The 26688-nt window shown below is 47.7% G+C and overlaps 11 protein-coding genes across 11 annotated transcripts; 4 read left to right on the top strand and 7 right to left on the bottom strand.

The window, feature by feature from the left end:
• The first annotated feature begins 62 nt into the window (after positions 1-62).
• On the top strand, positions 63-2016 carry DFJ58DRAFT_757770 (cyclic nucleotide-binding-like protein). Its single transcript, XM_041388231.1, has 3 exons — positions 63-1068; positions 1100-1562; positions 1617-2016. Exons 1-3 carry the CDS (start codon positions 73-75, stop codon positions 1808-1810), a joined length of 1653 nt encoding a protein of 550 aa, XP_041250210.1. The 5' UTR covers positions 63-72; the 3' UTR covers positions 1811-2016.
• Positions 2017-2061: 45 nt separating this feature from the next.
• Positions 2062-4119, top strand: DFJ58DRAFT_757768 (uncharacterized protein). The gene is made up of 7 exons (XM_041388230.1): positions 2062-2209; positions 2265-2360; positions 2410-2422; positions 2475-2609; positions 2665-2718; positions 2775-3726; positions 3779-4119. Exons 2-7 carry the CDS (start codon positions 2330-2332, stop codon positions 3791-3793), a joined length of 1200 nt encoding a protein of 399 aa, XP_041250209.1. The 5' UTR covers positions 2062-2209; positions 2265-2329; the 3' UTR covers positions 3794-4119.
• Position 4120: 1 nt separating this feature from the next.
• DFJ58DRAFT_903400 (major facilitator superfamily domain-containing protein) lies at positions 4121-6831 on the bottom strand. Its single transcript, XM_041394860.1, has 17 exons — positions 6476-6831; positions 6404-6416; positions 6151-6230; positions 6051-6099; positions 5922-6000; positions 5834-5861; positions 5698-5771; positions 5570-5638; positions 5491-5523; positions 5394-5435; positions 5238-5340; positions 5067-5180; positions 4915-5008; positions 4685-4864; positions 4588-4630; positions 4469-4531; positions 4121-4415 (listed from the first exon to the last, which is right to left on the bottom strand). Exons 1-17 carry the CDS (start codon positions 6587-6589, stop codon positions 4163-4165), a joined length of 1431 nt encoding a protein of 476 aa, XP_041250208.1. The 5' UTR covers positions 6590-6831; the 3' UTR covers positions 4121-4162.
• A 1956-nt stretch (positions 6832-8787) lies between these two features.
• DFJ58DRAFT_757750 (uncharacterized protein) lies at positions 8788-11322 on the top strand. Its single transcript, XM_041388229.1, has 7 exons — positions 8788-9215; positions 9274-9391; positions 9443-10101; positions 10154-10386; positions 10434-10643; positions 10697-10913; positions 10969-11322. Exons 1-7 carry the CDS (start codon positions 8858-8860, stop codon positions 11097-11099), a joined length of 1926 nt encoding a protein of 641 aa, XP_041250207.1. The 5' UTR covers positions 8788-8857; the 3' UTR covers positions 11100-11322.
• DFJ58DRAFT_757747 (RNA polymerase I) lies at positions 11323-12181 on the bottom strand. The gene is made up of 4 exons (XM_041388228.1): positions 12068-12181; positions 11758-12005; positions 11667-11701; positions 11323-11615 (listed from the first exon to the last, which is right to left on the bottom strand). Exons 1-4 carry the CDS (start codon positions 12150-12152, stop codon positions 11507-11509), a joined length of 477 nt encoding a protein of 158 aa, XP_041250206.1. The 5' UTR covers positions 12153-12181; the 3' UTR covers positions 11323-11506.
• A 37-nt stretch (positions 12182-12218) lies between these two features.
• Positions 12219-13829, bottom strand: DFJ58DRAFT_675872 (para-hydroxybenzoate-polyprenyltransferase). Its single transcript, XM_041383109.1, has 6 exons — positions 13508-13829; positions 13298-13450; positions 13125-13242; positions 12980-13065; positions 12793-12926; positions 12219-12744 (listed from the first exon to the last, which is right to left on the bottom strand). The coding sequence occupies exons 1-6, from the start codon at positions 13800-13802 to the stop codon at positions 12427-12429; spliced, it is 1104 nt and encodes a 367-aa protein (XP_041250205.1). The 5' UTR covers positions 13803-13829; the 3' UTR covers positions 12219-12426.
• A 203-nt stretch (positions 13830-14032) lies between these two features.
• Positions 14033-15501, bottom strand: DFJ58DRAFT_757741 (immunoglobulin E-set). Its single transcript, XM_041388227.1, has 8 exons — positions 15291-15501; positions 15193-15232; positions 14998-15134; positions 14809-14945; positions 14716-14755; positions 14619-14661; positions 14400-14564; positions 14033-14340 (listed from the first exon to the last, which is right to left on the bottom strand). The coding sequence occupies exons 1-8, from the start codon at positions 15297-15299 to the stop codon at positions 14303-14305; spliced, it is 609 nt and encodes a 202-aa protein (XP_041250204.1). The 5' UTR covers positions 15300-15501; the 3' UTR covers positions 14033-14302.
• Positions 15502-15696: 195 nt separating this feature from the next.
• DFJ58DRAFT_317464 (uncharacterized protein) lies at positions 15697-18024 on the bottom strand. The gene is made up of 10 exons (XM_041379810.1): positions 17720-18024; positions 17643-17668; positions 17401-17588; positions 17008-17350; positions 16908-16961; positions 16556-16857; positions 16496-16508; positions 16378-16427; positions 16224-16323; positions 15697-16170 (listed from the first exon to the last, which is right to left on the bottom strand). The coding sequence occupies exons 1-10, from the start codon at positions 17758-17760 to the stop codon at positions 16046-16048; spliced, it is 1242 nt and encodes a 413-aa protein (XP_041250203.1). The 5' UTR covers positions 17761-18024; the 3' UTR covers positions 15697-16045.
• Positions 18025-20371, bottom strand: DFJ58DRAFT_317355 (uncharacterized protein). The gene is made up of 10 exons (XM_041379809.1): positions 20157-20371; positions 20080-20105; positions 19855-20021; positions 19463-19802; positions 19348-19401; positions 18792-19297; positions 18722-18734; positions 18521-18670; positions 18367-18468; positions 18025-18318 (listed from the first exon to the last, which is right to left on the bottom strand). The coding sequence occupies exons 1-10, from the start codon at positions 20201-20203 to the stop codon at positions 18290-18292; spliced, it is 1434 nt and encodes a 477-aa protein (XP_041250202.1). The 5' UTR covers positions 20204-20371; the 3' UTR covers positions 18025-18289.
• Positions 20372-21970: 1599 nt separating this feature from the next.
• On the top strand, positions 21971-24162 carry DFJ58DRAFT_757727 (uncharacterized protein). Its single transcript, XM_041388226.1, has 4 exons — positions 21971-22175; positions 22239-22812; positions 22866-23500; positions 23551-24162. The coding sequence occupies exons 1-4, from the start codon at positions 22072-22074 to the stop codon at positions 24038-24040; spliced, it is 1803 nt and encodes a 600-aa protein (XP_041250201.1). The 5' UTR covers positions 21971-22071; the 3' UTR covers positions 24041-24162.
• An 811-nt stretch (positions 24163-24973) lies between these two features.
• DFJ58DRAFT_757722 (uncharacterized protein) lies at positions 24974-26517 on the bottom strand (the record flags this gene model as incomplete). The annotated part of the gene is given in 9 exon segments (XM_041388225.1): positions 24974-25008; positions 25020-25058; positions 25084-25119; positions 25131-25361; positions 25415-25543; positions 25598-25992; positions 26043-26190; positions 26245-26285; positions 26340-26517. Coding segments are annotated over 6 exon segments (1087 nt in total), but the record flags the coding sequence as incomplete, so codon positions are not given.
• Between the last annotated feature and the right edge of the window lie 171 nt (positions 26518-26688).

Below are 26688 nucleotides of genomic sequence, written 5' to 3'. Positions count from 1 at the left end.
GCGACTTGATTGAGAAATTTATGAGGATTATTGCACAACAAATGCACAAGCTATGGACTCACAAGAAAGGCAATGACACGTGGTCACGCGTCTTTTGTTTCCTTCGGTGCCTTACCAAAACTTTACCAAGTGGCTCACGACTATAAAACCAACTCACACAACCAGCATAACGCATATACAATAATCCCCATTGATCACTGTCCTGCACAGCGAGGATCTAGAGTAATGTCTACATTCGACAATCTCATTCAGGACTTGACTCGCGACATATGTCGAGTGCAACCTAAAGACGCCCTCCAGTTCTGCGCTACTTGGTTTCAGTCTCGGCTGGAAGAACAGCGGACGCGAACGCGAGACGCCCTGCAACAACGTGGTCTCTCCACGGTTCATGAGCTACCATCCGAATTCTATTTGGACTCCCCTGTTAATATTGGCCCTCGTAACTCCACACCCACTCCCATTTCTCCGTTTTCTCAGGTCCCTCAGCGTCGTGCGTCCTCACTCCACGCGGGTTTCTCGCACAGTCCGTTTGGGACTCTTAATGTGCCGGGAAATGCGCTCTTGTCTTTAGACACAAATGGTGCCCCCAATGGCATGCTTGCCCCGACGTTCACCCTTGATGGACGTGAACTGCCTCCAACTTCACCGCTAACCACCGATTCCAATGCATTCGCACGGTACGATGTGTCTTCAACGCCGACCATGTCTAATTCGCTCTCCCTGGGCCTTGGAGATTATCTCCATGCACCATCGGCTACCATACTGGCACGCCGGGTGTCAGTCAGTGCTGAGCCTATCGCGGTAGACAGTGGTCACAACGATACACTCCCTGTATACCCAAAGACAGCCGACCAACTTCGCCGCATAAAATCGTCCATTGCAGATAATTTAGTTTTCCGTGATCTCGATGAGGAGCAGGAGACTGGCGTGCTCAATGCAATGCAAGAGCGCGAAGTCGCCGCAGATGATGTGATTATTCTGCAGGGAGATGTAGGAGAATACTTCTACGTCGTCGAATCAGGACTTTTCTACTGCTACGTCCATCCTGGGCCGCTACCCGCCGACTTGGTTAGCGGATACGGCAAACCATTCCTCGCAGCCTGAAAAATTCCTCCAGCCAGGATATCATCCCGTCTTTGGTCGAAAAGTTTCAGACTGCAAACCTGGAACTTCTTTCGGCGAGCTTGCGTTAATGCATGGTCATCCGCGTGCTGCGACCGTGCAGGCAATTGAGCCCTCTACTGTTTGGGCTCTTGACCGTATCACTTTCCGCACAATCATTTTGAAAGCGGCTCACAGGCGCAGGACGATGTATGAGCAATTCCTCTCCAGTGTCCCGCTTTTGTCCTCCCTTGAACCAGAAGAGCGTAGCAAAATAGCAGACGCCCTGGTCAGCAAAGTACACCCCGATGGAGAAGCGGTTCTTCGGCAGGGAGAGATGGGAGATACTTTCTTCTTCGTGGAGGAAGGCGAGGCCATTGTTACTAAGACACAACAAGGAGAGGAGGGTGAGTACCGCGAGATTACAGTGGGCCGGCTGAAAAAGGGTGACTATTTCGGCGGTGAGTGTTTTGTTGTCTATTAGTTCTTAAAATAGCTGACGTTCACCTTAACAGAGCTATCTTTGCTCAGACTTGAGCCTAGAGCAGCGACAGTGAGTGCGGTGCATCGGACGGATGCATCGCAGCCAAAGTTGAAGGTCGCGGCATTGGACACGCCTGGATTCACACGACTACTTGGACCTCTTCGGGAGATAATGGAGAGAAAGGCTGGAGAGAGCTATGGTCTTTCATCCAGATTAATCCATTGATGAGCGGTTTTGGTGTATTATTCTTTCTTGACTTTATATACCCCGTGTCTTATAGTGAATTTATTGTATCCTCAACCGTTATATATCAGACATTTAACTGTGTCCGGGTTGTCTTATACGTATTCGTGTTATAGAGTCCTCCAGTCTTATTATTTTCCAGTCTCGTTGACCCTCCAAGTTGACGCTGACACGATTGTTTTTGTTGAGTTGTGATGCCAACAGTGGTCAATTGCAAAGAGTGATCAAATTTTGAAATTCTGTAAACAATGGTCTTATTGTGCGCTGGAGTGAGAAGCACCCTTGAACTTGATCGTCATCGTTTCAACAACTAATCCCCCACAGTCCTTTCTGGTTCTTCTTTCTTTATTGGTCGACTGCCACAGACTGCCATCTGTTCATGTGGGCAAAGCTTTTGCTGTCAGCTTGCTTCGAAGGAACTAACAAAAATTTAAAGAAATTGTCTCGTCTACACACTCACTCAATCGCCGCTCATTTCTGTTAAATTATCGACGACTCCTCATGGATGCACACGGTACTCGAAGGGATGACTGTGAGCGTTTTCTTGCCATCTTGAAGTGATGTTTTGACGCCCTCAGCAGTAGGAAACTTAATGTAAGACATTGTTCGTTATGCAACAGTAAGCTGCTAGCTAAAGTAACACCAGTGGTGGAAACAATGATCCGACCTCTGGCAGCACAGGATCATCTGGTTCGGAATCGGACCCCAACGAGAACCCTTTTGGTGTAGTTGGTAGCGCTTTCAGCAGCATATTCAATGGCGGGGCAACTACCACTTCTACGTTGGGATCTTCTACTACATCCACGAGTCAACTCCTGACCCGTTCTCTCTTTTAGCTCTTCCGTCACTACTGGCCTAACATCCAGTTCTAGTAGTACTTCCACCCCCTCGTAAGTTATACATATATTGCAAGTGGCGTCAGCGGACTAACCGGTTCGACCACCAGCACAAGTACACCTTTGACAACATCTACGTCGGTGTCCACACCGAACTCCACACCGAACTCCACACCTACGCCTACACCCCCATTTATACCCATACCCATACTCACACCCACATCCGCATCTTCCGCATCTCTGATTGTTCTTACTTCAACTTCTGGCACCAGCATTGTCTACTTGACAAGTACCGCGTCCACTTCAGCGTCTGCCACTGCTGCAGCTCCTCAGTCATTCTTGCAGAACAAGCCTCTGGAGGGCGGAGTATTCGCCTTAGTTGGAATCGTGATCATGATCATGATCTTTGTTGTCATCACGTACACCATCCGTCGTCGTCGGCGCAGTCGCTTTGAGAACGACATCGCCGATAATATCACGTTCGACCCGGCCGTGACTGAGCACTACGGAGATGAGGAGAAGGGAAAGAACACCTTTAACAAAAGTAGGCTTAGTGGCAGTTCCTCAGGTCATGGCCATGGCTTTGGATACGGTCCCCAGCTTGCATATGCGCAACCGGCCGTTCCTCAGTACGGTTACTACGGCTCACAAGGATATGAACAGCAGGCAGCTGCTTATCGTGTTCCTCCCACTCAAGGCCCCGTCTATAACCTCGACAGTGCAGTTAATACGGATGGTGCAGCAAATACGAGTGGTGCAGCAAATACTGGTGGCGGCGTTGATTCTGGTGGAGCGGCCGATACGGTTGGTTCAGTCAGTACGGGTGGTGCCAACCTTACTCGCAAGTATTCAAACCGAAAACCTGTTCCACCTCTCCTGCCAAATCCCGTCTATGATCCATCTCAATCTCCGGTTCTTCCCTCGCACTATTACATGCAGAACCAGGATGCTCCGGTCTCACCAATCTCTCAATCAATGAACCTTTCTGCACCTCCCGGTGATCTGATGACTCCTGTGCCTCCTGATGACATGGAGGACGACCCTTACACAGGAATGTTCGAGGCATGTTGACTTCTTGCTGAACTTTGGTAACATGCTTAACATGTATCAGCAGGTTGTCGACCACTAAATATACCCTAGTGATGATATCCTTTTTTTTTTCCCGATACCTTTTTCCGTGCAAGTGGCAGCTGCTTTGTTGGTTTCCCATCCGACTATGCTCCCTTACCTTCAGATTGTTTTGAGCAGCGCTCGTGTTTCCGTTTTTTATAATTTCAATTAATCCATCCTGATGTGCTGTGCTCATCAGATGCTGTTTTTTTATTCTTGTGGAGCTATCATGATGTATGCATAGGGTGACTGGTCACCCCTTCCAGAGCGCCATTTGTTGTCATTGTATCTATACTTTTTCTTCTTGATGTTTGCATGAATTAAAAAGTTTTAGAGAATATTGGCTGCTTGATTGAGGTCTAACACGCATAATTGACTAACTTTACTATTACTCGTCCTTCAAGGGCTCGTCCTTTTTGATGGGGCTCGGACTATCCTCTCTCATCTGATCTATATGCTCCATGGCTTTCCTTTTTGCAAAACGCTGCTCTCGCCGCTCCAGGTACCAGACCAGCCAAGTCGCCACCAGTGTCGCTGCGCACGTGCAAATCATGGCGATCATGCCATTTTTGAAACGGGGCGCATCCGTGGCAGGGTAGAAGAGGAGTGGCCACCAAGCGTTGACCGCATTATTCCACATGCTTAATGTCCAAGTCAGTTTTGGGTCCAGCAGGAATGCGATAAGAAAATTCACTTCATCGAAGCAAGCACAACAGCACGCTCTTGATAATCATCTGCACATATCTGGTTTGCCCAACTGCAGGGTAATCGAATCAGCACGAGTCAATCTGAGAGTGCGAAGACACGACTGACGCAAATGTGGTAGCTTGACCGGCATACGAGGCTCCTGCGAAATCTGAGATGGACGAGCTAAGTTTGCAAAGCAGTAGCCTCGGTAGAGATCACGAACAATATGCGAAGAATTTCAACCCCGTTGGACTACTCCACACAAGGATACAGATCGCAGCGACCGTGCAGCAGAAGCACATGTACACGAGTACAGGCCATCTTGCTCGCGTGTAATCTGTCCAGGTAGCGCAGACGAGCGTGGATGCAATCCCGAAAGCTGTGACTCCACTCGGATAGTAATCTGATAAAACGTATCAGGGAAAGAAAGATGCAGGCACGCAATGTACCCACCAACTTGTTCGACTGTGTAACCGCCTATGGCAGACAGCCATTGACCCATCAAATTGTTGGAGCCGAAACTTTCAGTCTCCCCTGAGATGGCAAACTGTACAGAATTACGAACTGCATTTATTCATATTCGTCGAGTAACGGAAGATGCTTACGAGGAGACTGCACCCATACCAACGCCAGCGGCTAAGCACCCTCTTCGCAAGATCCCAAGAGAGACTATGATGGACAACATCCGAGTCAAGACGATCTTGGGAGAGAGCCCGTTCCTGTGGGGAAGATAGTACAACTGAGAAACGGATGTTGACATATCTTCAAAAGCATACCTCTTCGCTAAGATAAAATGCTTTGGTAGTCGATGGCACATCAGGGAAGACGAGGAAGCCGTAAAGTGCGATCGGGAGCGTAATTACACCATCGATGATGAACCTGAATTAAATGGTTTTCTGAGCTCCGAACAGTAATTACCTAGGGACGCTTACAACCACCGCCATCCACTTCTTCCGCCGACACCTCCGAGATGTCTCATAAAACTTTAGTTTGAAAATTTCGGTCCTGGTGGAAAACATGATATCTTACTGGTAAACGGCTGCTTGAAGCACACCGGAGAACCTATCGAGTGTTAGCGAAATAATCGAATGTTGGATGATCGCCTTACAGTGTCCCAGCTAGGCCAGAACTTGTGAAAATGCCTGAGCGCTTCCCCAGTTCGCCAGGTTTATACCATCTTCAGGAACCGCATTAGAGAATAAGAGAATATTCCTTGGAAAAATGAAGCACACTGACGATCCAAGAATATAGTGCGTGCCTACGAAGGTCGATGCTTCTGATACGCCTTGGAAGAATCTGATAGCGTACAGCTATTTGCAGAAATGGTTGGCAGGGAAACAATGCAGGGAAACAGTGTTATGGAAGGTCTTACCTGTTGAACGTTATGCACGCTACTTGAACTATGTCACATCAAATTTGTCAATGCCGTGCTTATTGCATTCTCGACAATCGAAACGAACCAGAAGGTGAGTACACCCCACACTATCTGCATCGATGGAAACCACAATCTTGGGGGGACGACCTGGAGCATCAAATTGTCTGACAAGTTGAATAGAGCACCTCGGGCAATATAATCGCTGAAGGCCTACTGGGAATCATCCCGACAATGTAGCCGCACGTAAAGACGGTATTGATTATCTGCGAGAGCGTTCAGAAAAACCCCCCTGAAAACAGATATAGAATACGTACATTGAAGTCATTTCCTTGCATGTTGAGTTCTTGCTTCATCCCGGATACATATGCATTATTCACATTTGCTCGATCAAGGTCTGGTTACGAGAACTATGTCAGAAACAGCTCCCCAGATCTATCAAGTGGTAATCGGAGAAAGCTTCGCTGTGATCACATCGAAGGTTAGCGCGTTCGTAACGGTTTCTTCCATTTGAAACTGCACTAGTGCTTGCAAAATGCCCAGTGTCAAAGTAAACAACGTAAAACTCACAGTTCGTGAAATACTACCACCGCAATGACATGTATGCAGTCAGTGTTTTCAAGATCAGTCAATGCAACATACCATAAGACAGCAGTAAGATAAAATGAACCAGTCCAATTTCAAGAGCAGCCTTCGCTCCAATTTTGAAGAGGGTACCTCCCCCCAGAGGAACTGCCTGACTGTTTGCCAACGCATTTTGTCGCGTCGGCTTTTGAAGTCAGCCTTTCAACGTCCGCGTCAACAACAAACCAATAAGTTGAACACGCTAGATAGGCGCATGGGCTCGACTAGCTTCAGAACCACTTGACTTGGCTGAGATGAGAATGGGAATACTATAATTAGCTGTCGATTTAATCATTACTTGACAAATCGAAAGAGATAAGAGTTGTGGGAAATATTGAGGAGTTTTAGTGCTAGACCGATGACCAGGATCGACGACTAGTGATCATCTAGCATGAAATGTATACATAACGCATCAACGTGACAGACACCACCGAGTCTTGGAATGTCTTAGAAACATCAAAAGTAACCGATCTTATTGAAATCTAAGGTCTCACGAAGAAAGGATAGATACCAACCTTTTTAGCGATCAACAATAAAGTTACCGATGAGAAGCGCCAGGCTACGAAAAATTGCCATATGACGTCGCTACGGATTGCGCAAACACCACACCTTGAGCGACGGCATGCCTCAGTTCTGGGAAAGCGGCTCATCCACCTCAAGGGACTGCCAAGAGCACATGCCTCGTCACATGAGGTCATTTCGGTAAGTTTTCCACCCCTGCATTGAATGCTGTACAACAAGTAAACAGGATGAGTCAGACGGGCAAAAGGCACTGAGCGCAAACCTGATGGCATCACATGCCAGCGCCCACCTCATTGTTTCAACCTAACTCAGCTGCCCGTACCTCGGCATTGAAATATTGACCGATAGGCTGCCCTCACAAACTTACCTACGACATCATCATGGTGTCATAGAAAACCTGAGCTATGGATGCATAAATCAGAACTCCCACAGCGCATCGGATAGCCAGGTCGTCCGCCCACGGCGGGGCAGTTCCGCCGTATCTGATGGTTGCCGCGAGAGAGAGAGGGAAGAAGGGAGCAAACCGAAGTCATGGCATGGGACTCGCAACTTAGCCTAGGGCGGCATTCGCGCCAATTACTGGTGATCCGAGCAGGCACCGGCAAAATGATGTTAATGGGAGCTCAACTAAACTCTGTAGGCCGCCAGCCTCCAGGCTAAGCATGCTGTCACCGGTCACCATGTGTGGCGTCCCAATCAGATGCGTCTTCACATTTTCAAAATGGATTTAGGAGTCTTTGGCTGCCAGTCTAAGCCATTACAGATAAGAGCTGAATTGGAGCGCATGAGCTACTCGATACAAGCGATGTAGTCTCGAACCGACGTTTTGGGAAGACGCACCAGACGCGAATGCCGAACCAAATCTTATTCGTCGGAGATTCGATTTACAATAAGTCAACATGTTCTAAACACGGACCTACATAGATGACGAAGATGAATTACGAAGGCACATAATAGCTGTACTTCAAGTTGGTGCAGTCATTTTTTCAGGAGCCGAAGAATCGCGCCGTGAGCACCTCGCACGCCGACAAGTAAAAAGAGCAATACACCTTGTTCGAGGTGACCTACTCCTAATCCCCGCGCCAATACTCATTAGCAAGCTCTGTACTTGGCTCCCAATGATCGAGCTTTCTATACAAGTGTCGAATCTCGGTCATACCAAAGGTTTGCTACATTGTCACGGAGTTTGAAAGCAATGTGGATTTATTAGAACTCAGTTTGACGTGCGGACTGCGGCGCGTCGGCACGAGACGTTTAGAACGGTCATTTAGAACTAGGACAGTACTAGTGTTCTAAACGCTGCGGGAAGTCACTAGGACTCATCCAGTATGCGATCGAATCTCACGGAAACGCATAGAAAATCAGTAAAGGGCAGTGAAATTATGGGATTCCGAGAGGTTCGGTTCTGCCGTTAGCCTGGTATGGGTTGTATGGGTACTGTGTTCAAACTAGATTGCCGAGATGGTGACGATAATCCACGGCTGACAGTTATCAGGGGGACATGCTGGGATAGCCTGATGCTCATCGGAAGCTTTCAATGCCAGCACTCAGTTGTTGTTTCGAAAGGTTATGGAAGTTTGCCAGCTAAGTGGCAAGCTCAAGCCTAAGCCTCGGAGCTTAGAATCTTCCTACAGATAACATATCAGCTCGTCGTGAAGACCCAGCTTTCCGTTGAGCAGTCCGGGTCCCGATGGCCAGTGATTCGGAGCCGTGTCTTGGGAACTTTCCTGACTCGGATGCTCCCCGTAGTTTGCTGACAAAACTTCCGATCGGCGTAAGAACGTCAATTATAGGAGGATTATTCGTAATGTTATAATCACCTTCACGTCTTCCAGCCGAACTCATTCCTTTCATTGCCCACAGTAGTTCAGTCCAGTGATGCACTCACGTTGGCTGTCTCTTGTTGTCACTGCACCTCTTCTCGCCATCAGCTTCATCGGACCCCTATCAGTATCGGCAGTTCCTGTGGCGGAAGCACACACAACTCGTCATGGTGTAACATCGTCAGGAGATTTCCTTCTTGTCAGACGTGACAATGATCACATGCATATGCATCACGGCGCACCTCTGACTGAGCTGAACGAGACCGCAATCATTCAATGGCATGATCCCACTCCCCCCTCTTACTGGTCTATCGATATCGAGGATCGTGACCCATCCGTAGTCCGTTACCCTGGACTCATGGCCTTACACGTGATTTTCATGACCCTTGCCTTCTTTGTTGCCTTGCCTGTCGGTGAGAAAGTATCACATACCTGCATCATCTTCGCGCTAACTTCAAATGGGCTACATAGGCATAGCAATGCGTGCTCTAAAGCATTCATGGCATGGTCTCGCTGTAGTCGCATTCTACAGCTTATGCGCACTTGGGTGTGCCTCTGGTACATTGTATACGAAGTTGACACCAGATATGTAAGCGCCGACCAATCTTCCTTCGGCATTTTCCTGACATCTCAATCGCAGGTATGAAGGATCAACCCATGCATCCCACGGTTACTTGGTCCTGATCCTAAGTTTATGCCTCTCTGCGGTCGACATCACTCGCTTTCTCGTTCGTCTATATGTGTTCATAAAGAGCAGAAGCAGGTTCGCCTTAAAGCCATTCTGGCAGAATATTGTTCTGGGACGTAATGAGGTCTACGATGTCACAACCAAGTATACTGGCTTGGACGCGGAGGATCCCTCAGAATTCGATGTAGCTGAAATGAAACCTCTGAGACTCCCTGAAACCAGGGAACCTCTTCATGTGCGACGGAATCAACCCATTGCAATTATCCAGACCCAGGATTTGGATGATGCCGAAGACGATGAAACAGAACCATGGGTCAACAACTCTCGAAGTAGTCAGGGCGCAATCCATTATACGCAATCGGAAAGGACCGTGTTTCAAGCTAATTCACCGCGAGATTCTAGACACTCTGATGAAACCTTGCATGATTTCAAGCTTCCCGGTCCTATCGAGCCGCAAGCTCCCCTTACTATCCGCATTTGTCAAGGAGCATTTGCTACGCTCGAGAGAGCATTGGTTTTCGCAGCTTTTGGTATGACGTTGTCAGGTATTGTCGTTTATACCGGTGGCTGTCGCGAAAGCTATGTAAACGGCTGTCTTGCACATTTAATCAGTATGTAGCTCTTGTTCTATGCGGGAGGCCTCGACACTTACTAGATCTGCAGAGGGCGGCATCTTCTGGTGTTATGGCTTGGTTACCTTTGCTCGGTACCTTGGATCTTTCTCTGAGTTGGGATGGGCTTGGAATATCTCACCAACTGGCGAACATGTTTCTGCTGAATTCGTGGAGTCCTTGGTCATTTTCCTCTACGGCATCACCAACACTTGGATGGAACGCTTTGGCGTTCACTCTGGTGACCCTTACACCACCAAGCAAGTACAGCATATAAGCATTGCTGTACGTCACTTTTCTTCCCTACCTATTCGTATCTCACAATTATCCAGGTCATGTTTTGGTTTGCCGGACTCATTGGGATGGGAATCGAGTCCAAGCGTGTTCGCCGCTGGCTTGCAGCGTCTGCTGTAGCCGCTGTCGGCTCAGCTGAGGCTTCTGAGCCCCCAAGCTACCGTGGTAGCTTCAACCCTTTCCCTGCTCTCGTCATTGGCGTCACCGGTGCTGCAATGAGCGCTCACGCCCAAACTTATCTCTTCCAGGTACTTTGGGAATTCGTCCACTCTATTTCTAGCTAAACTGGTTTCGGAAACAGGTACAGATACATGAACTATGGGGAAGGCTCCTTTTGGGATTCTCGGTTTTAAGGTGCTTCACCTATTTCTTTGTCTGGCTTGGCCCGCCCCGCTCTATCCTTCCTTCTCGACCGCCGACAGAAGCTCTTGCAAGCTTCTTCCTCGCATGCGGTGGTTTGGTCTTTATATTCAGCACAGAAGAAGTAACTATTGCCGCTATGCGGAAAGGGCGTGATGGTATGCAATTTTCTACCCCGACGTACCTCCGTACTGACCAACAAACTTGCTATAGACATGATGATGTTCCTCAACCTCGCCGTTGCTATTACATGCTTCGCGTTTTGCTGGACCTTCTGCATCGTTGCGATGAAAGGATGGCTCAAATCCCGAAGCAGTCCTCGCTACCCACTCTCAGCTCCATGATCAGAAGATTCCCTTGTCCTTGTTCATGCTTAGACGTAAACGCTATAATTCACGAGTGCTTTCAATTTTCCTTTTCATCGGCATCTTCGGTCACATCTGTAGTATTTGACAAACCTGCTCTACTTACGGCTCTTACAACAATAATCCATAGGATCACTTACACGATTTCACACCTATTTGTATAATAACGAAATATTGATGTTTGTCTTGATTGCACCCTTAGTGGGAACTGTGAATACGCTCAAATTTCAGAACTGAAACGGTGACTTCCAACAGGACGTTCCCTCTCCATGTAGGTGCACGACTAAACCACGCAATCATGTAGTTCGCTGACTACGAATTTGATGGTTGAGTACATGCGTCACGATGAGTGCTGCAGTACTTTGCAGAACCAAAATCTGCAACGATCATTTCCTAAGTAGCACATACACTGGATCGCCAAGCACGACATTGGTCAAGTGTCGATATGAACCAGTTATTGAGAGCAACAGTCCACCGAATGACGCGTAGGCCGTGCTGCAGGATATGAGCGCGGGCCAGTAAACTGCAAACATGCAAGCAACTTACACGATGTCGGATGATCCAGTATCAAACTTATATACCTGTCGAACCAACGAGTGAATTCAAACCCTTGTGCGATGGAAAAACATAGGCATACCTTCCCATACATCACATAGTCATAATCTTCTTCCAAGCCTCTCTTTCCTTTACCATCTGGTCTCCATACATCTCTGTCTTTGTCCTCCCCATCTTCTCCGTCTGCGTTGGGCGCACCGCCGTCCCGTGACAGCGACGAAGCAAGGGCCATCGCGAAACTGTCCCCATTGACTAGAGGGAAGAGCTCGATATTATAATCAAGCGTCAAGTCCATGTCATAGTTCTTTGAACGAGCGTATAACCGAGATACTGGGTTTACATAGCGCATGTCAATCACGGGTAAAAAGTGATGCGCATAGGCAAGTCCGGACCTCGGTCGAATTTTTTGCCATCCTTGTCGATGGCATTAATCGTAAAGATGTCGTCGAACACAATGCTAGATGAGGTGGAAGCCATGGCTAACAGTGAAGAGAGAGCGTAGTTACTAAGATCACGGACTTGGATCGTCCATCTCCGACTCTGAAAATTTCCAAAAAAGTATGCAATCCCCTATAGGCTATGGCTAATTCGATCTCTATCTCAACAACTTGGATAAAGCAACAATATAAATGACGAGAAGCGAGGCGCAAATGTCGACTGCAGAAAGCCAAACCAACAGTCACTTGCATAGTGGCGCCTCTGGCATATTCCTAACCACTACAAGAAATTTTGTCATTCGAGCAGACGACCGTCATGTAAGACCTGAAATCAGGACTGCGTAATCTGCCAAAGCTCCCATCCATATCCAAAATCCAGACCAACCACATCCTACGAATCCCTGCCAGCAACTGGGACGACTCTCAAAGTCTGTTTTCCAAAGAACGCGTGCGAGCTGGGCAGCTCCGAGACCGAGGCCGAGATAGAATGGCACCCCATGAGCGTTGAGAACGCCTGCGAGACCAATCAAAGAGACGGTTGATGCCGAGAACGCGCCGAGGATGGGGCGGGTCTGCTCTCCAAAAAGCAGGGCGGTGGAGTGGATACCAACATTTATGTCGTCTACTTTGTCCTGCGATAGTTAGAAGGTAGAATTTGCTTATTGTGTAGCAGCACCCACTTGATGTGCATATACGCTGTCGTACACAAGAGTCCAGCATACTCCACCTGCGTATAGAGGGAGACAAACACTCCAGTCGACTGCCCCGGCAACGGCAGACCAGCCGAGCAAAGCCCCCCAATTGAAAGTGAGTCCTGCGGCACCATCGATTCAGTCCTGAAGTCCGACGGAAACTACTAACACGTACCTAGTACGGCTTGCGGCCAGTAGGTGATTCTTTTCATGAACGGGTATACGGTCACCAAAGACAGAGATGAAGCTCCAAGGAGAATGCTTATGATTGAAAAGGTCAGTGCTTGCGACAGTGGAGCGAAAGTAAGTATGATGCGTACCTGTACCAATTCAGCTGTAACAAAACTCCCAGTCCCACTGTCAACTGTCCAGCTAAGAACACCAGTGCCTGTCTCTGGCTGATGTCACCTCTCGCAAGTGGTCTACTTTGTGTTCTCTCTGCGATGACGCGTCAGCGCAAAGAAGGTGCGACGATGGCGCGTGTTCTACTTACCTACGGCTTTGTCTAAATTTTTATCCCACATGTCGTTGATGGTGCAACCTGCACCGCGCATGACCATTGCTCCAAGTCCAAATAGGCCGAGATATGTCAGAGGTGTCGTTAATGGTGCCTCTGAGGCATACGAGGCCATGGTTATGGACCATGCTAGATTGAAGAAGAATGAGCTGGAAGAGCGCACAACTTCAAATCCGCTCGACGCACCACAAGGGTAAAACAGCAATAAGGTCCCAATTGGCTTATCGATTCTTGTCAAGTAGAGGTAAGGTCGAATTTTTGGTGGGAGACTGTCGACCCAGGTTGTTGGTGCAGTTGAAGCACTTGCTGTCCCAGATGCATGACGGCTCGGCAACTTTGTGGATGAAGACAAGATGCCAGCTATTTGACCGGCTGTTTGGGACGTGTGCCTACCAACCCATGGTATATTGCGTGCCGGATTCCTCGTCAAACGGCGTCCTGCACACAACCTGGAGAACCGCATTAGTGTTATGATAGTCATGCTGCACCACAGTACATAGTAAGTTCCTCAGGAACACGTAATTTGTATGTACGTATAAATTATACTCGCTCGAAGCATGCCGGCATGTTTGTCCTTGCTCCAGCTGACGACCAACTTGGAGGGGTGGCTACCGAATGGACAATGCTAGTCACAAGTAGTGCTTGCCCACAAGCCTGATATGACGCTTTCATTCTCTCGCTCAGCGCTCAGGACCGCGGCGCTGTTTTCCATACGTCTGCACTAGTTGCATTGCTGTGAGCTAGGTCAAATCTCCTGCGTGCTTTAGCCTATTTAACAAAGCACCACAGTCCGCTACTAGTACGACCTGACCGGTCAAATTTTCCATAGCTCGCAGTTATATCTAAAACATTTTCTTCAGCGGAAAACTTCAGTCAGCCTGAAGAACTTTTCTTCGGCAGCCACTTGAGAGCTGATATGCAAAATGATGCCATAGGGTAATGCAATAAAGGTCATAAAATGACAAGGCGAGAAGTCTTCATTCACCACTCCTTGGCAAGTTTAAACGACCAGTCCCAGTCTGAAAAGATGGTAGGTCAGTTTCAAGAGATCTTGATTACAGCTTCTGCGAATACAAACCTGCGTATACTTCTCCATCATCGTCCACAACACGGCTTCTGACATTGTACGATCCTGAACGTGCCATAAGCCCCGACGGCGATTCTTCTACATCAAAATTCTTCGTGTATGGTTCTCCCTGGGGATGGGGACCGTATGACCCAAGCATTTGCTCAAGCTTGTCCACTATAGAGGTGATCAAAATCAAAGTCCTGAACCATGATGAGAATGTACTAATACCTTTGATACCGGCACGTTTGACTAGCTGGATGTATCGTACACCCTTCGCAACAAGTTTTTAGGACCTGTCAAGTCAAAACGAAAACGGGCCACTCACAGAAATAATTGAGTGATTCACCTTGAACGTGATCCGAACGCTGTGACAATATCAGCCTGATAGCCTATCGGAGAACAACTTCACAGCACTAACTTATATTCTACGCCCTCCTTGATGGTGATTGGGTTCTTCTTGGTATCGGCTAACTTGGCGGTGTCCTTGAGGTTAAAGATAAGCTTCTTGCCAGGAGGTAGTGTGGGTGAATCGAGTTCTAGGGTCAGAACTGTCACCTATATGACCCAATGGTTAAATTCAGTACAGACAGTACTGGGAGTGACTTACTCTTGGTCCTGAGGTGTCCCCAGTTGATACTCCAGGCGTGATACCAAGACTGGCTTTCCACCGTGCCAAACTCTCATCTTCCGCGTCAAGCTTGGCGTATTCGTCTGCTGTTTTGGTAGCGCCAGTTGGCTTGTAGCCTTGGATAATATCAATAAGCTGCTCATTTTGTTTGCCCTACATTCAATGCTGGCCTACCTGGGGTGGCAGAGGGCTTCAAATCATCCTGATCGTCGTTCTACAGTAACACGCCAATCAGTCAGCGATCGCAATTAATGTATATGTTCGAAACATACAGAAGACATCTCAAACGTGAAACTCGAGGTTTAGAAAGAGATGAATAGGTTGATGAGTGGCAGATATGTTGCAGTTTCCAAGGGCCTTTTGCGATTGGCAGTGCCATCCTGTTCAGACACTTATCTACTGATCCGATTTCACACGCCTGTTGCCTGGGCTCGAAATTCAACTTGATCATGATCCAAAGTAAGTTTGGACATTGACATTTTGTACATGCCAGATAGGCTCGAGCTTTGAGTCTCAGCAGGGCTTTCAAGGACTTTCATTGCGGTTTGAACGAGACCAATTATTAATGGATGGCGGAGGGTCAAGGCCCCCATTTGGTGGCAGCCAAAACACAAAAGTATTGGGTGAAGATATAAAGGCAAATGAATGCTAGGGGTCTCGGCATGGTTTTGGGGTCACACCATCCTCGGACCAGTGTCCCTGTATGTATGTGCTCTAGAACATGCGGAGCTAGAGAGTGCTGACTATTCCACAGATCCGTGTTCTAGATTACATCCATAAATAATAATCCATATCCGATCCATACAATAACATGTAAAAAACCACACATGAACTACAATGTTGTAAGCACATAAAGAGCAGAGGATAACGCGATAAAACGTCAAGCTAAAACCTTCGTACATGCCATGCGGCACATAAGATAAACCAATAACATGCAAACATGGGTCGAGGAAGACTAAGGTGATAGATGAGGCGAAACATTATGCATGCTTTCTGGAGATAAAACGTTCCAGTTAGTACTCGGTCGTTATCTGACGTTCTGACACGAACCGCCTTTGAACCAGCATTTGCCCTTACTCAGGTGGAAACACTTCGGACCGTTAGGGCATACATGACCCCAGCAGCACCGCTCGCCGTATGGGCACTGGAGACCTATAATGACCAAAAAATTAATGAGGAATCGAGGTCAAGTTGAATAAACGTACCATTTTTCAAGAAATTACAAGGAGCTTTTTTGGCGTTAGCAGCAAGAGTGGCCAGCTGATCTGGCGTCAGGATATAGTCATGCGAATATTTACAAGCCCCCTAATACCGAAACGTTCATCAGCAAAGTGAAGAAGACTCGCGGTCCACACTCACGCCTTTAGTGCAGGACATGAGATAGAATTCATTACAAGGTGGGGGAGAATCTGTGTAAGCGGTAAAATGTCGAGTGTCTAGGCACTGACCACAGCTAATCAACACAATCTTAACTCACGCTTATGAAGGGGCTGGGAGCCATCAGCATCATCAATAAACCACAAGAGGGTGAACTCACTAACGTCGGGTCCACCAGCCTGCCCGTCGAGGAAGCACTGATACTGGGCGGCGAGTGCGGTGTCGGTAATCCACCAGATGTCAGTGTAGGACTAAGTCCATTCATATTCAATGGTGGAGGTGTCCTCAACGGTGGCGAGAGTCTCTGGTTGATGAACAATGTGTCCACAGTCAGAATTGGCAAACGGTGTTTCTGCGCGTAGTTAGGGCTTGCGCGGCAGGCTTCCAAGAAAGCGACTTTGCCCAAAAGTCCGTCATTTTGCAGGGCAGCAATAGTTGAAGCGTAAGTATTTTCCTGACCACCTGCGTTACGTCAACTTCTGTAAGCGGCGATGAGCGTTGACGAGACTTGCCGGCAAAGAAAATTCTCTGGGTTTGGGGGAAGCGCAGGTAGGTTTGTAGATACTCTAAATGGAGGTAAGCGACCGATGACATTGATCAACACACGCCGACCTGTAATTTTCGTGAAGGTGGCGTCTTTGCCGTATCCGACATCAACCAAAACAAACCTAGGTGAAGACTGGCTGAAGCCCATAATGAAGGCATCAAGTTGCTCCGGGCTACATAATTTATGTCGCTCGAGAACACTCGCCAGTATGGCCTTGTTAAAGTAAATTGTTACCCAAAATGACAGTCGACCGAGAACGTGAACGTCCTCGTTGGTTAAATAATCCGCGACTGCCCTCGTCAATTGTTGTGCGGCCTGGCGGCCACCTTCGTGACCTTGCCTAAGGAGCAAGTCATTAAATATACATGCATCCCCATCAATGACGCAGAGGACAAGTAGACTCTGACTCTGTATGAAATTGCGGATAAATTTAGACAACCAGCAGGAAATAGACTGACCATGAAGGTTTCCATTGATGCCACCTGAGAATTAAGAGAAGCCAACCGCCCCTTGAGAGCCTTAGCCTCCCTGTCTGCACCTTCAATAGCAGTCGCATGGGCTTGTTTCCAGACCGCAAGCTCGACCTCGAGTTCAGCTAAGCGATTCTCGAGGTCAGCATTCCGTTTAATTGTGGCCGATGACAGGTCTGCAAAACAGCATTAGATTACAAGTTGATTCCTGACATGAGAAAGGTACTTACTCAGAAGTCTACCCAGCGTCTCATCCCTTATGAAAATTTTCGCATCAGGTTTTCAGTCGGTGCACTAAATGACTTACCAGAGGTGCTGACTGACCTCTGCTACCGGAGACGTTGCCATATGGGTTGGCGAACGATGGATACAGAGTGGATATTAGATATTAGGGAGACACAGGAATACCAACAAAAATCGGCAGCCTTTTAAACCATCGAAGCCACGATGCTTACCTGTAAAGGGGCTAGGCCGTTAATCAGGCTAGATCGCGGGATTCGTGCAATGGGAGAAGTCCGCAGATAAGGCAATTATATCATTGATGTGAGCAGCTCGAAGGTCATATTGTCATTCGAAGAAGTCAGGACTGATTTGGCTAAGTCACGCGAACCAAGTGAATGTGCCGCGTTTTTCGTTGAGAATCACTTGTACGTGCTCAAGTACGTCAATGGAAAAATTCCATCAGCATTACGTTGTTAATTTTCCTCCGCGATGGTGATCTAAGAGGTTAGAAAAACTGAACCTTGATGTCAAGACGTGACTGCATGCATATATGTACAAATAGACGTTGCCGAGGCCGAACCCATCTCCGGCAGGACAGCCTCGAATGGTCATAACAAGAAACTTTATCATAATAAAATCGAAGGTGCACGTTAATTCAGTTGTTCGGTTGGCGGTGCATACCAGCTTAAGCGAAGATGAGAGTTGGTTTCGTGTGGAAACGGGATGTCTCACCAGCGATGAATTTGCATTTTCCTAACTTCAGGTAATAACAAGTTGTTCCATTCGGGCACGAATGTCCATAAACGCATTCATCTCCAAATGGACAGTCTCCGCCTGACGAACAGTTAGTATTATGCTTAATGAATTGCCAGTGGGGAAGACACACCTTCGTTTGTAACTTTACAAGGCGTCTTCTTTGCATTCTCTCCGAGTTCTTGATAGTGTTCCGCTTCCAAGATATACTCGTGCGAATATTTGCAACTCGGACCGTGTCTGCATTGTGCCAAGTAGAATAAAGTGCACGGAGGTGGAACATCTGTGAAAAGGTTAACATTAGATCGCTACGATGGACGCTTAGTGAACATACGCTTAGACAATGGCTAGCAGAAATTTAGTCAGGACAGCGGCAAGAAACATGGAAGGGCAATACGACCCACCAGTTGATGATTGATACGTCGCTGCTTCGGTGGAGAAGGAGGGGTCAATCGCGGCAAGCGAAACGGAATCTCGCTTGCTTCGCTGGACTCGCTACTACCCTCACTTGGTTCCATTGTTGGGCAGTTAAACCGCGTCGACATTGTTAGCGGTGTCTGCAAGACTGATTTATAACTTGGGAGACTCCCGCGCCGAGCCACTGCTCCCGGGCCTTCTCCAGAAAAAGGGCTGATACCAGGCGGAGTAGTGGGAGGACAAACAGGTTGCGCTGCGGTCAATTTTGGAGTAGTAGGCGCCAGCCCGGGCGGGGGGCCAGTCGCAATGACATTATAAGACGGTGCCACGAGTTTAGTTGTGATAAACAGCTCGGATATTCTGAGCTCGGGTAGCTGAAGCGCCCTGATATCAATCGCTACGTCAGAATAACCAGGCATGAGAACAAGCTTATGACCAAGGCTTGAGGTAACGACAGAACGAAGGTTATGCACATAGCCATTGTCATGGCATCCTGTTTGGCGAAAATCAGTAAACCGCTTAGAGGGTGGAGGTAGAACTTACCGCCAAAGAATATTTTGTAAGTTTGTGGAAGACGGATATTATCTTCAAGATGGACTAGATATCCAGAAATAACTTCAATGACTCCGTGCAAATCATATCACGCGAGTTAGCTCACCTTTAAGCTTTGCATCAGCAGCTTCTTTGCTACCTCCTACGTCGACCATGATAAATCGCTCAGCAGCTTGATTGAAGCCCATCATGAAGTCATCAAACTTGGCTCTAACCGTCGTCAGACCCACTCGGCCGAATGTCTCTAGAAGGCCGCGTTTGTTGTAGAAGAGATACACCCAAAGTTGGTATTGCTCAAATCCTTCATTGGTAGATATGAATTGGCGAACGCGTTCGGTCAGTTTTCTCGCAGCAGCTAGGCCACCTTCCTGGCCTTGGCTCATCAATTCCTGCGTGAAGATCATTCCATCGCCGTCAAGCAAACATATAACTCGTTTTTCCAGTCCCTATAACGCGGTTTCTAGTCACGACAGTCGTCTGGGTGAAAGGTAAACGCACTTTTAAGGCGTTCAACTCGTGTAACAATTCATTTTTCTCTTCCGCTTGTCTTCGAAGGCGGTCTTCCATAGCAGAGTATGCTGTTTGGAAAACACCCAAATTTGTTGAAAGCTCTCGAATACGATTCTCGTAGAGGTTTTCGTTTTGCAGTAATATCTGTATTTCACCTGTCGAACATGTTGAAGTCCTGGATGAATACTATTTCGCATCAAAGGTGATGCATACCAGAAAGGTGCTCGAGGGTGTTTTGTCTGCATGGCTGTCATTCAGTACTCCACGTAGCAAGGTAACCGAGTACAGACATTGCATGCTGCTGGATGACTCCATGATTTTCGTTTGCGTTCATCATGCTGGTGACTCGGAGGCAGGAGAGAAGTCCTGCGCCACAGTTTATAAACTCAACCCCTTTGACGTGATCCTCACCTTTGTAGTATGTTGTTCAAGGCGATGCATGTGCTGTGTGCCATCAAGATTTGCTTCCAAAGTTGAGGAGCAAACAGCTCAAACGGTTCACTCGTGGCATTTTGCGCCTTTGCATGCAGGCATTCATGAACTTGCTTCTTGTTCACACGTACGTCTGGGCCAACACACGCAAGTCATGCATTCGAAGATGTGACCACAACGAAGCAAGATTACTAGTGATCATGGGCATCGACAAAAATGAGCCATACTTAACGCGAACAGCCAGAAATGCAGTACTCTGATTGATATATCGTACACTAGCACTGTGAAAGATTGCCATGAGTTCGTTGGCGATCAATGATAATTTATAAAGAAGGTCTAGGTGGTGACCCAGCTTGATTTGTGTGCAAGGTAACGGCAAACAGGCGCACAAAACCTAAAGCTGAATTCGTTTGCAAGGTCAGCCTGAGAAACAGTCAGGTACTTCAGCACAGCACTCTTCTTCATTTCCGTATCTCTAATCGCTGGCTTTGTTCGAATGTTCATGTGGGCGCCGTTGTCGTGACATCGCACGAAAACCACGATGACGAAATTGGGGAGATCACATGTCTGCGACAAGTCCTCAAGATGGATTATGTAAATCATCAGCCTTGCGACAACACGACTATACCTGCTGCTCGATAATTAGCAATTACCGACATCGAAGTGTCTGCAGCCTCCTTGGTGCATCAAATATCAACCATTCTGTAATCATTTAGCTGCCTAACTAAACCCCATCAAGAATCATCGAATGATTATGGCGAGATCCGGTTTTTCGAGTGTGGAGAGCAAACTGCGCCGTAAAAAGGAATTCCTAGAATCGGCACTGCGTTGTACCATGATTGAATGCAGAAATTCTCCGCGGGGATTCTAGCTGTTGCTAGCTGAAGATGGCACCCTTTGTTCCATCAGATCATGAGAGAAGTCGAGGAGGCGCACGATTCGTTGATATCAGCTCCATTTGCAATGTTAGAGCTGATTAGGTCGTGAGGCTGTAACCTTCTAAAGTTCTTGTTCCAAAGTCCTGTTCTTTTCCTCCATACTGGCGTACACTGAGCTGACCTGTAAATTGTATTTTGAAGCCCTGGAACTGCTTTTCTCGAGACCTGTCATATGGAACTCTTTGTAACGGTTTTGCATGGATAATAGATACGTACCTAGCCTATGCGACCTTGAGGCTTGATTGTGGATTGGTTCAATCACATTCTTTGGGTTAAAATACATCTAGCATTGGGCGCAGAATCCAAAGAATGTACGCGGACAATGAGAAGTTTCGAGCAAGCTTGTTGGAGAATGAGAGGTAGTTGACCAGGAAGAAAATTGTTTACTGTTGGACTCATTAACAATACTCGCGTTGAGTATTACACGGCAGCCAACTAGATGCACTAGGACGCTGAGGATTCAAATGAGCAAACGAGAACCAGTATAGTAACGGACCTACATTGACAGGCATCGGAGGTTTGGACATTTTACGTCTTGCAAAATTTCAATCAAAAGCAGATCTAGACCTAGCCTGGATCGCTCTAGATTGCATTTTGAATGTGATTTCACTAGTGGCAAAAATGTCGAAACACCATCATGTAACCTGGCACTACACGGCAAAGACGCGTTCGTGGGAACTGTTTACGTGGACGCGTCGTCGATCATTTGGTTCGCGTCTCTTGTTCATCTTCAAGTTGTGTTCATCCTTAAGCTTCTGTTTCATTTACGACATCCTTCATTGCTCCGGCAGCTGATACATTAACTCTACTTGTTGTACTTACATTCTCTGTCTCCATGACCGACCTATACACATCCCTCGGAGTCTCTCCCAGGAAGAAACGTCAACTCATTAGTTCAGACGACGAGACCACTTTCACTCCAAAGAAGCTTCGAACTGCGTGAGCATGTTTATTAAATCTATTGCCACTGTGCCATTATGCTTACAGACGACATGTATCAAGGCCACCTACACCGCCCTCCTCTGCTCACAAGGGCAGCAAACCAAATCTTACCTCGTTACCACACCACCTTTCAAGACTCAACACAGTTCAAACAGCCTTGCAACATGCATTATCACATGCACTAGCAACGTGCGCCGTGTCTCCATCTTCTGACACGGGCATAGTGCGAAATGTGCTCAATCATATGTCCATCATGACTTACTCTGGACTCACAACCAAATTCGACACCGATGATCTTAAACGGCTTTGCTGGGTATGGGAGTGGGATGCAAAGTCACTTCCTGACCTTACAAGCAAATACAAGGCGATCGATGATGAGAACCCCTTCTTAGATGCCCCTGCACAGCCTCCTGCCAAGGACTGGACGCGAGGCGCGATGGGATTGGTTATCAGCCCAACTACTCATTATTCCAAGAGCGCGGGCAAACGCGTACCTGTATATGGTATTGGTATCGAGGTCGAAATCGATATTGACAAAGATATGGGGGGTGGCATGGCCGCGGTAGCTCGATGGACCGCCGATGCAGAGAAGCGACGAACTGAGTTTCGAAATAAACTCGAGCGCTGGGTCAAGGTTTGTCCCCCAGATCTATGCTATTATTATATAAATGCTAACTCCACTTGTAGCTTCACCCTGATATCCCAGATGTGCCAAATGTCCCTTTGGCAGATCTCTCGGAGCTTGTGACTACAGTCAAGGCGTCCTCGCTAACTCGAGTGCTTGCTTCTGCCTCGCCTAAGGGTGCTTCAATTCTTAAGAATATGGTTCCGTCCAGTCCGACCTCACCAGTGAAGTCGCCTGTGAAGCGTTCTATCGCCGCAAATCAGTTTGCAGTCCCCTTTCCTGCGATTAGTCCCTCAAAATCAGCCCTGGCATCATCCTCAAAATCTTCCATTGCATTTCCTCAGACACCATCATCGCGTCAGAGGCGTGCAGATCTTTTGGTTGGTCTTCTAACCCCCAAGACTCCTGCGCGTCATAGATGCGATAGCGATGCATCAGACTCTCTACCTATGACACCTGTCCATCAACGCGGTGCCAACGCGGAGACCGCACCTTCAACTCCGAGTACATCTCGTCGTCAAGCTTTATATGACCGAATTCGTCAGAAGTCTGTCACCACCAGTCCAACCAAAGCAAAGAGCGCGGAAGTTGTGGGAGGAAAACTCTCTAGGGAACAGATCCAGAAAATGGGCCAGGAAGAGATCCGACGGCGCTGCCTACTCGGTCGCTTAGGTGGTGTTGCCGAGAGTGCCTGGATGTTAGTACCATGAGCCTGACCTCTTCTTTTATTGATTCCTTATTTGACAGGCTCTTCTCGGCTCCTGTCGGACCGAGTTCCGCGCCAACTATTCGCAAACGCAAAGCTCTTCCGACCTCTGAGGTCGCGGCTGCAATCATCAAATCTTCCCCCGTGCCGATGTCAACTCTAGAAGCAAATGAGTCGCTCAGACTACTCACGACGCTTTGTCCATTCTTCCTGCGACCTCTGGATATCGCCGGAAAAGAATGGCTTGAGATGCCATCCACGTCATCGGCCCAGGACTCTGATAGTAGCACTGTCAACAAGTCGATGCCCCCTAGTCCAACCAAGAAGCCCGCTGGCAGCAAATTCATCCCACCACCCAGTCCAGGTGCTCGATCTACTTCTACTATAGGTCCACCGCCCAGTCCCGGCTCTCGTGCGAGACTCGACAGTGCCGAAATGCTCACGCGAAGTCCCAGGCGAGTTAAACGTGAAATGGGCGGCCTCAGAGAAGTGAGGGAAATTATTCGAAGAGAGCTGGAGCTACAGGATTAGCTCCAGATCAGTGCTCATTTTACTCTATTTCTAACCCTATCAGTGCGATACCTCCCCTCCAACATCTATAACATTGCTTGTCTAGCGTCACCCAATTTAACACTTTGATTTGTAATCACGAACTCAGTGTGGTATCTGCGTGACAATCGATAATCGACAGATAAAGAATATCCAAGCAACTCGAACTCAGACTTGATCTTTGATTAAAATTCGTTCAAAACTCGGCGGCATCCTCTTATTACCATCTTGTACCTCCATGGCGAAGGAAAGCGGGACAGATGAGAAGATGAGTACTGGATCGGCGGGCCAGGAAGCCGAAAGACGCAACTAGTGGCGGTCAAGCGCTGACTCGGATGAGTCACGCTTGCGAGTCGTTAAAACCATCCAGCAAATGAGCTCGGAGATTCAGAGTCTTAACATGTCCTTTGATCGTGCAGCAAGCGCCTTGCAAGAGCGCACAACGCACTTCATCACACACTTCGTGGATCCGATCCCTCTGCGCAAGACGAAAGCTATCCGTCAGGTGCAAGAGGAGGGCCTAGAAGACCATGAAGTGGTTGCCATCATTATGCACTTCCAATTTGACGTTGCTATTGCTGATTCGTACCTCGCAATCAAGAAGGACAGTATTCGCAAGCTTTTTTTGTCGAATTATTGTAAATAGTTTTCGTACTCATATATCACAACTTTCGTTTTCACACTGCTTCTCGTGGTAGGTTTATGTATACTTGAATTCAATATCATTTGGACTCGGATATTGTGATAGTACTTGCTCTGTCCATGGTTTGTTTGCAACCTGAAGTGATCGTCATTTCTGTTGTATCAATACACAGCCACGGTGCACGTGTGTCCGACTCCTCGAACTTGAGGCGCCCAGACTCCACCTCCACTATCATAATGCATCTGGGCGCTAACGCTGTTGGCAATAATGATAGCTAGTGGAACTTTCGAATTATCAAATTCGCTGTTAATCTTCATCGGTTCAGGCGAAACCACCGGGTCTTTGTTCGAGGGCAATATCATCTAATACTATCATATCCTTACAAAATTCGCCCCTTCAATACATAACTTACACTGTCACAGATAAGTAGCTTCCAACTTGATTGCCAATCGTACGACGTCCCATCAATCACTGACTTTAACTACAAGTTTGCCTGTAGATTTTCCGCTTGTCAGGTCGATTTGCGCCTGTCTTACCCCCTCCGCAGTGAATGGATATTCCTTGAAGATCCGCGCCTTTAAGGTGCCATTGGCAAGAAGGGAGAACAATGCATTTCCATAGTAGAGTGCTTCTGCTGGGGTGTATGTATAGTTTGCAATGCTAGGATACCTAACTGTTAGCATAAAATTGAATAATGCAGTGGTGAAACCCACGTGGGCCGGAGAAGCTTCACGTTCTTTTGCGCGAGTTGGATGGGAGGGAATGGTAGAACGGCCCCCGAAGCATTACCCAGTGTGACAATGGTGCCTTTCCGCCTGATCATTATGAAGTCGGACTCGAACCTGCATCAAAGTTCAAGCCAAGTCAAAAAAACATAAGTCCGATTCGATTCTCACGTATCTCTACCCACGCCATCAAAAATTGCGTGAACACCCTCCCCGTTCGTGAGTTCGAGGACACGTGCAACCGTGTCCTCGCTCTTATACAAGATCACATGGTCCGTTCCGTTAGCTTTTGCAAGGGCGGCCTTTTCTGGGGTCGAAGTCGTGCCTATCACAGTCGCTCCCCGCGACTTAGCCAGCTGGGTCATCAACAGTCCAAGACCACCTGCCACGGTGTGAATGAAGATGACATCACCCTTTTGCACGTTGTACGCTTCTTCCATGAAGGTCACAGCCGTCAACCCTTGCGCAAGGGCCGAGACGGCCGTCAATGTCGACACCGACTCCGGAATTATATATAGCGACTTCCAAGGTGCAGAAACGTATTCCGCATGTGAACTCAGGCAATTCTGTAGGCTCGTGAGTCATTGCAAGGAAATGCATAGACAGCACACCGTACGAGCGCGACGCGGGAACCTATCTTGTACCCACGCTTCTTGTAATCCGGGTCGTTCAAGACGGACTTGTCTGTAGGAAGTGCAACGATTACACCGCTAGCTTCCTCCCCAATCACGAATGGAAATGCAGGGGCCTTGTATATTCCTTCTCTGTCATAAACTTAACTGCGCCCCTCGGGATGCTTGGGGCATTTGGACACTTGCCTGTAATATGTGTCGATGAAATTAACACCGAGATATTGGACCTACTCAGTGCGGCACAAATTAAGTGTTAACACTCGCATAGGCAATTATTCTACCTTTACGACCAGATGATTCGGGGCTACTTGGAAAGGGATCTCGTGTTTCTCAATGACCTCGGGTCCTCCCGTCTTTGAGATCGTGATGGCTTGAACTGTTAATGGATAGGACATTCTGGGGGTTGCAGTGGAGAACTGGCGCGCGAGAGTGGAAAGTCGGCGAGTTAAACTTATCATGGTCGTACGAGGGAGGATGTGCCAGCGATACAACTTGAAAGCGGTAGATAAGAGTTACGTAGAGTCAACGTAGAGTTACGTTCAATGTTCATATCAGCGCAAGCTAGTCGAATCGATACATAGATGATGATCTACTACGCAAGTCTGACTCATCAGCGCAGTCAATATTCAA

The sequence above is a fragment of the Suillus subalutaceus genome (assembly GCF_016647625.1).
Source record: "Suillus subalutaceus strain FC151 chromosome Unknown DFJ58scaffold_4, whole genome shotgun sequence".
Classification (NCBI taxonomy): Eukaryota; Fungi; Basidiomycota; class Agaricomycetes; order Boletales; family Suillaceae; genus Suillus; species Suillus subalutaceus.
Note: the sequence above shows the minus strand (reverse complement) of the source record. Positions and strands in the feature narration are given on the sequence as shown.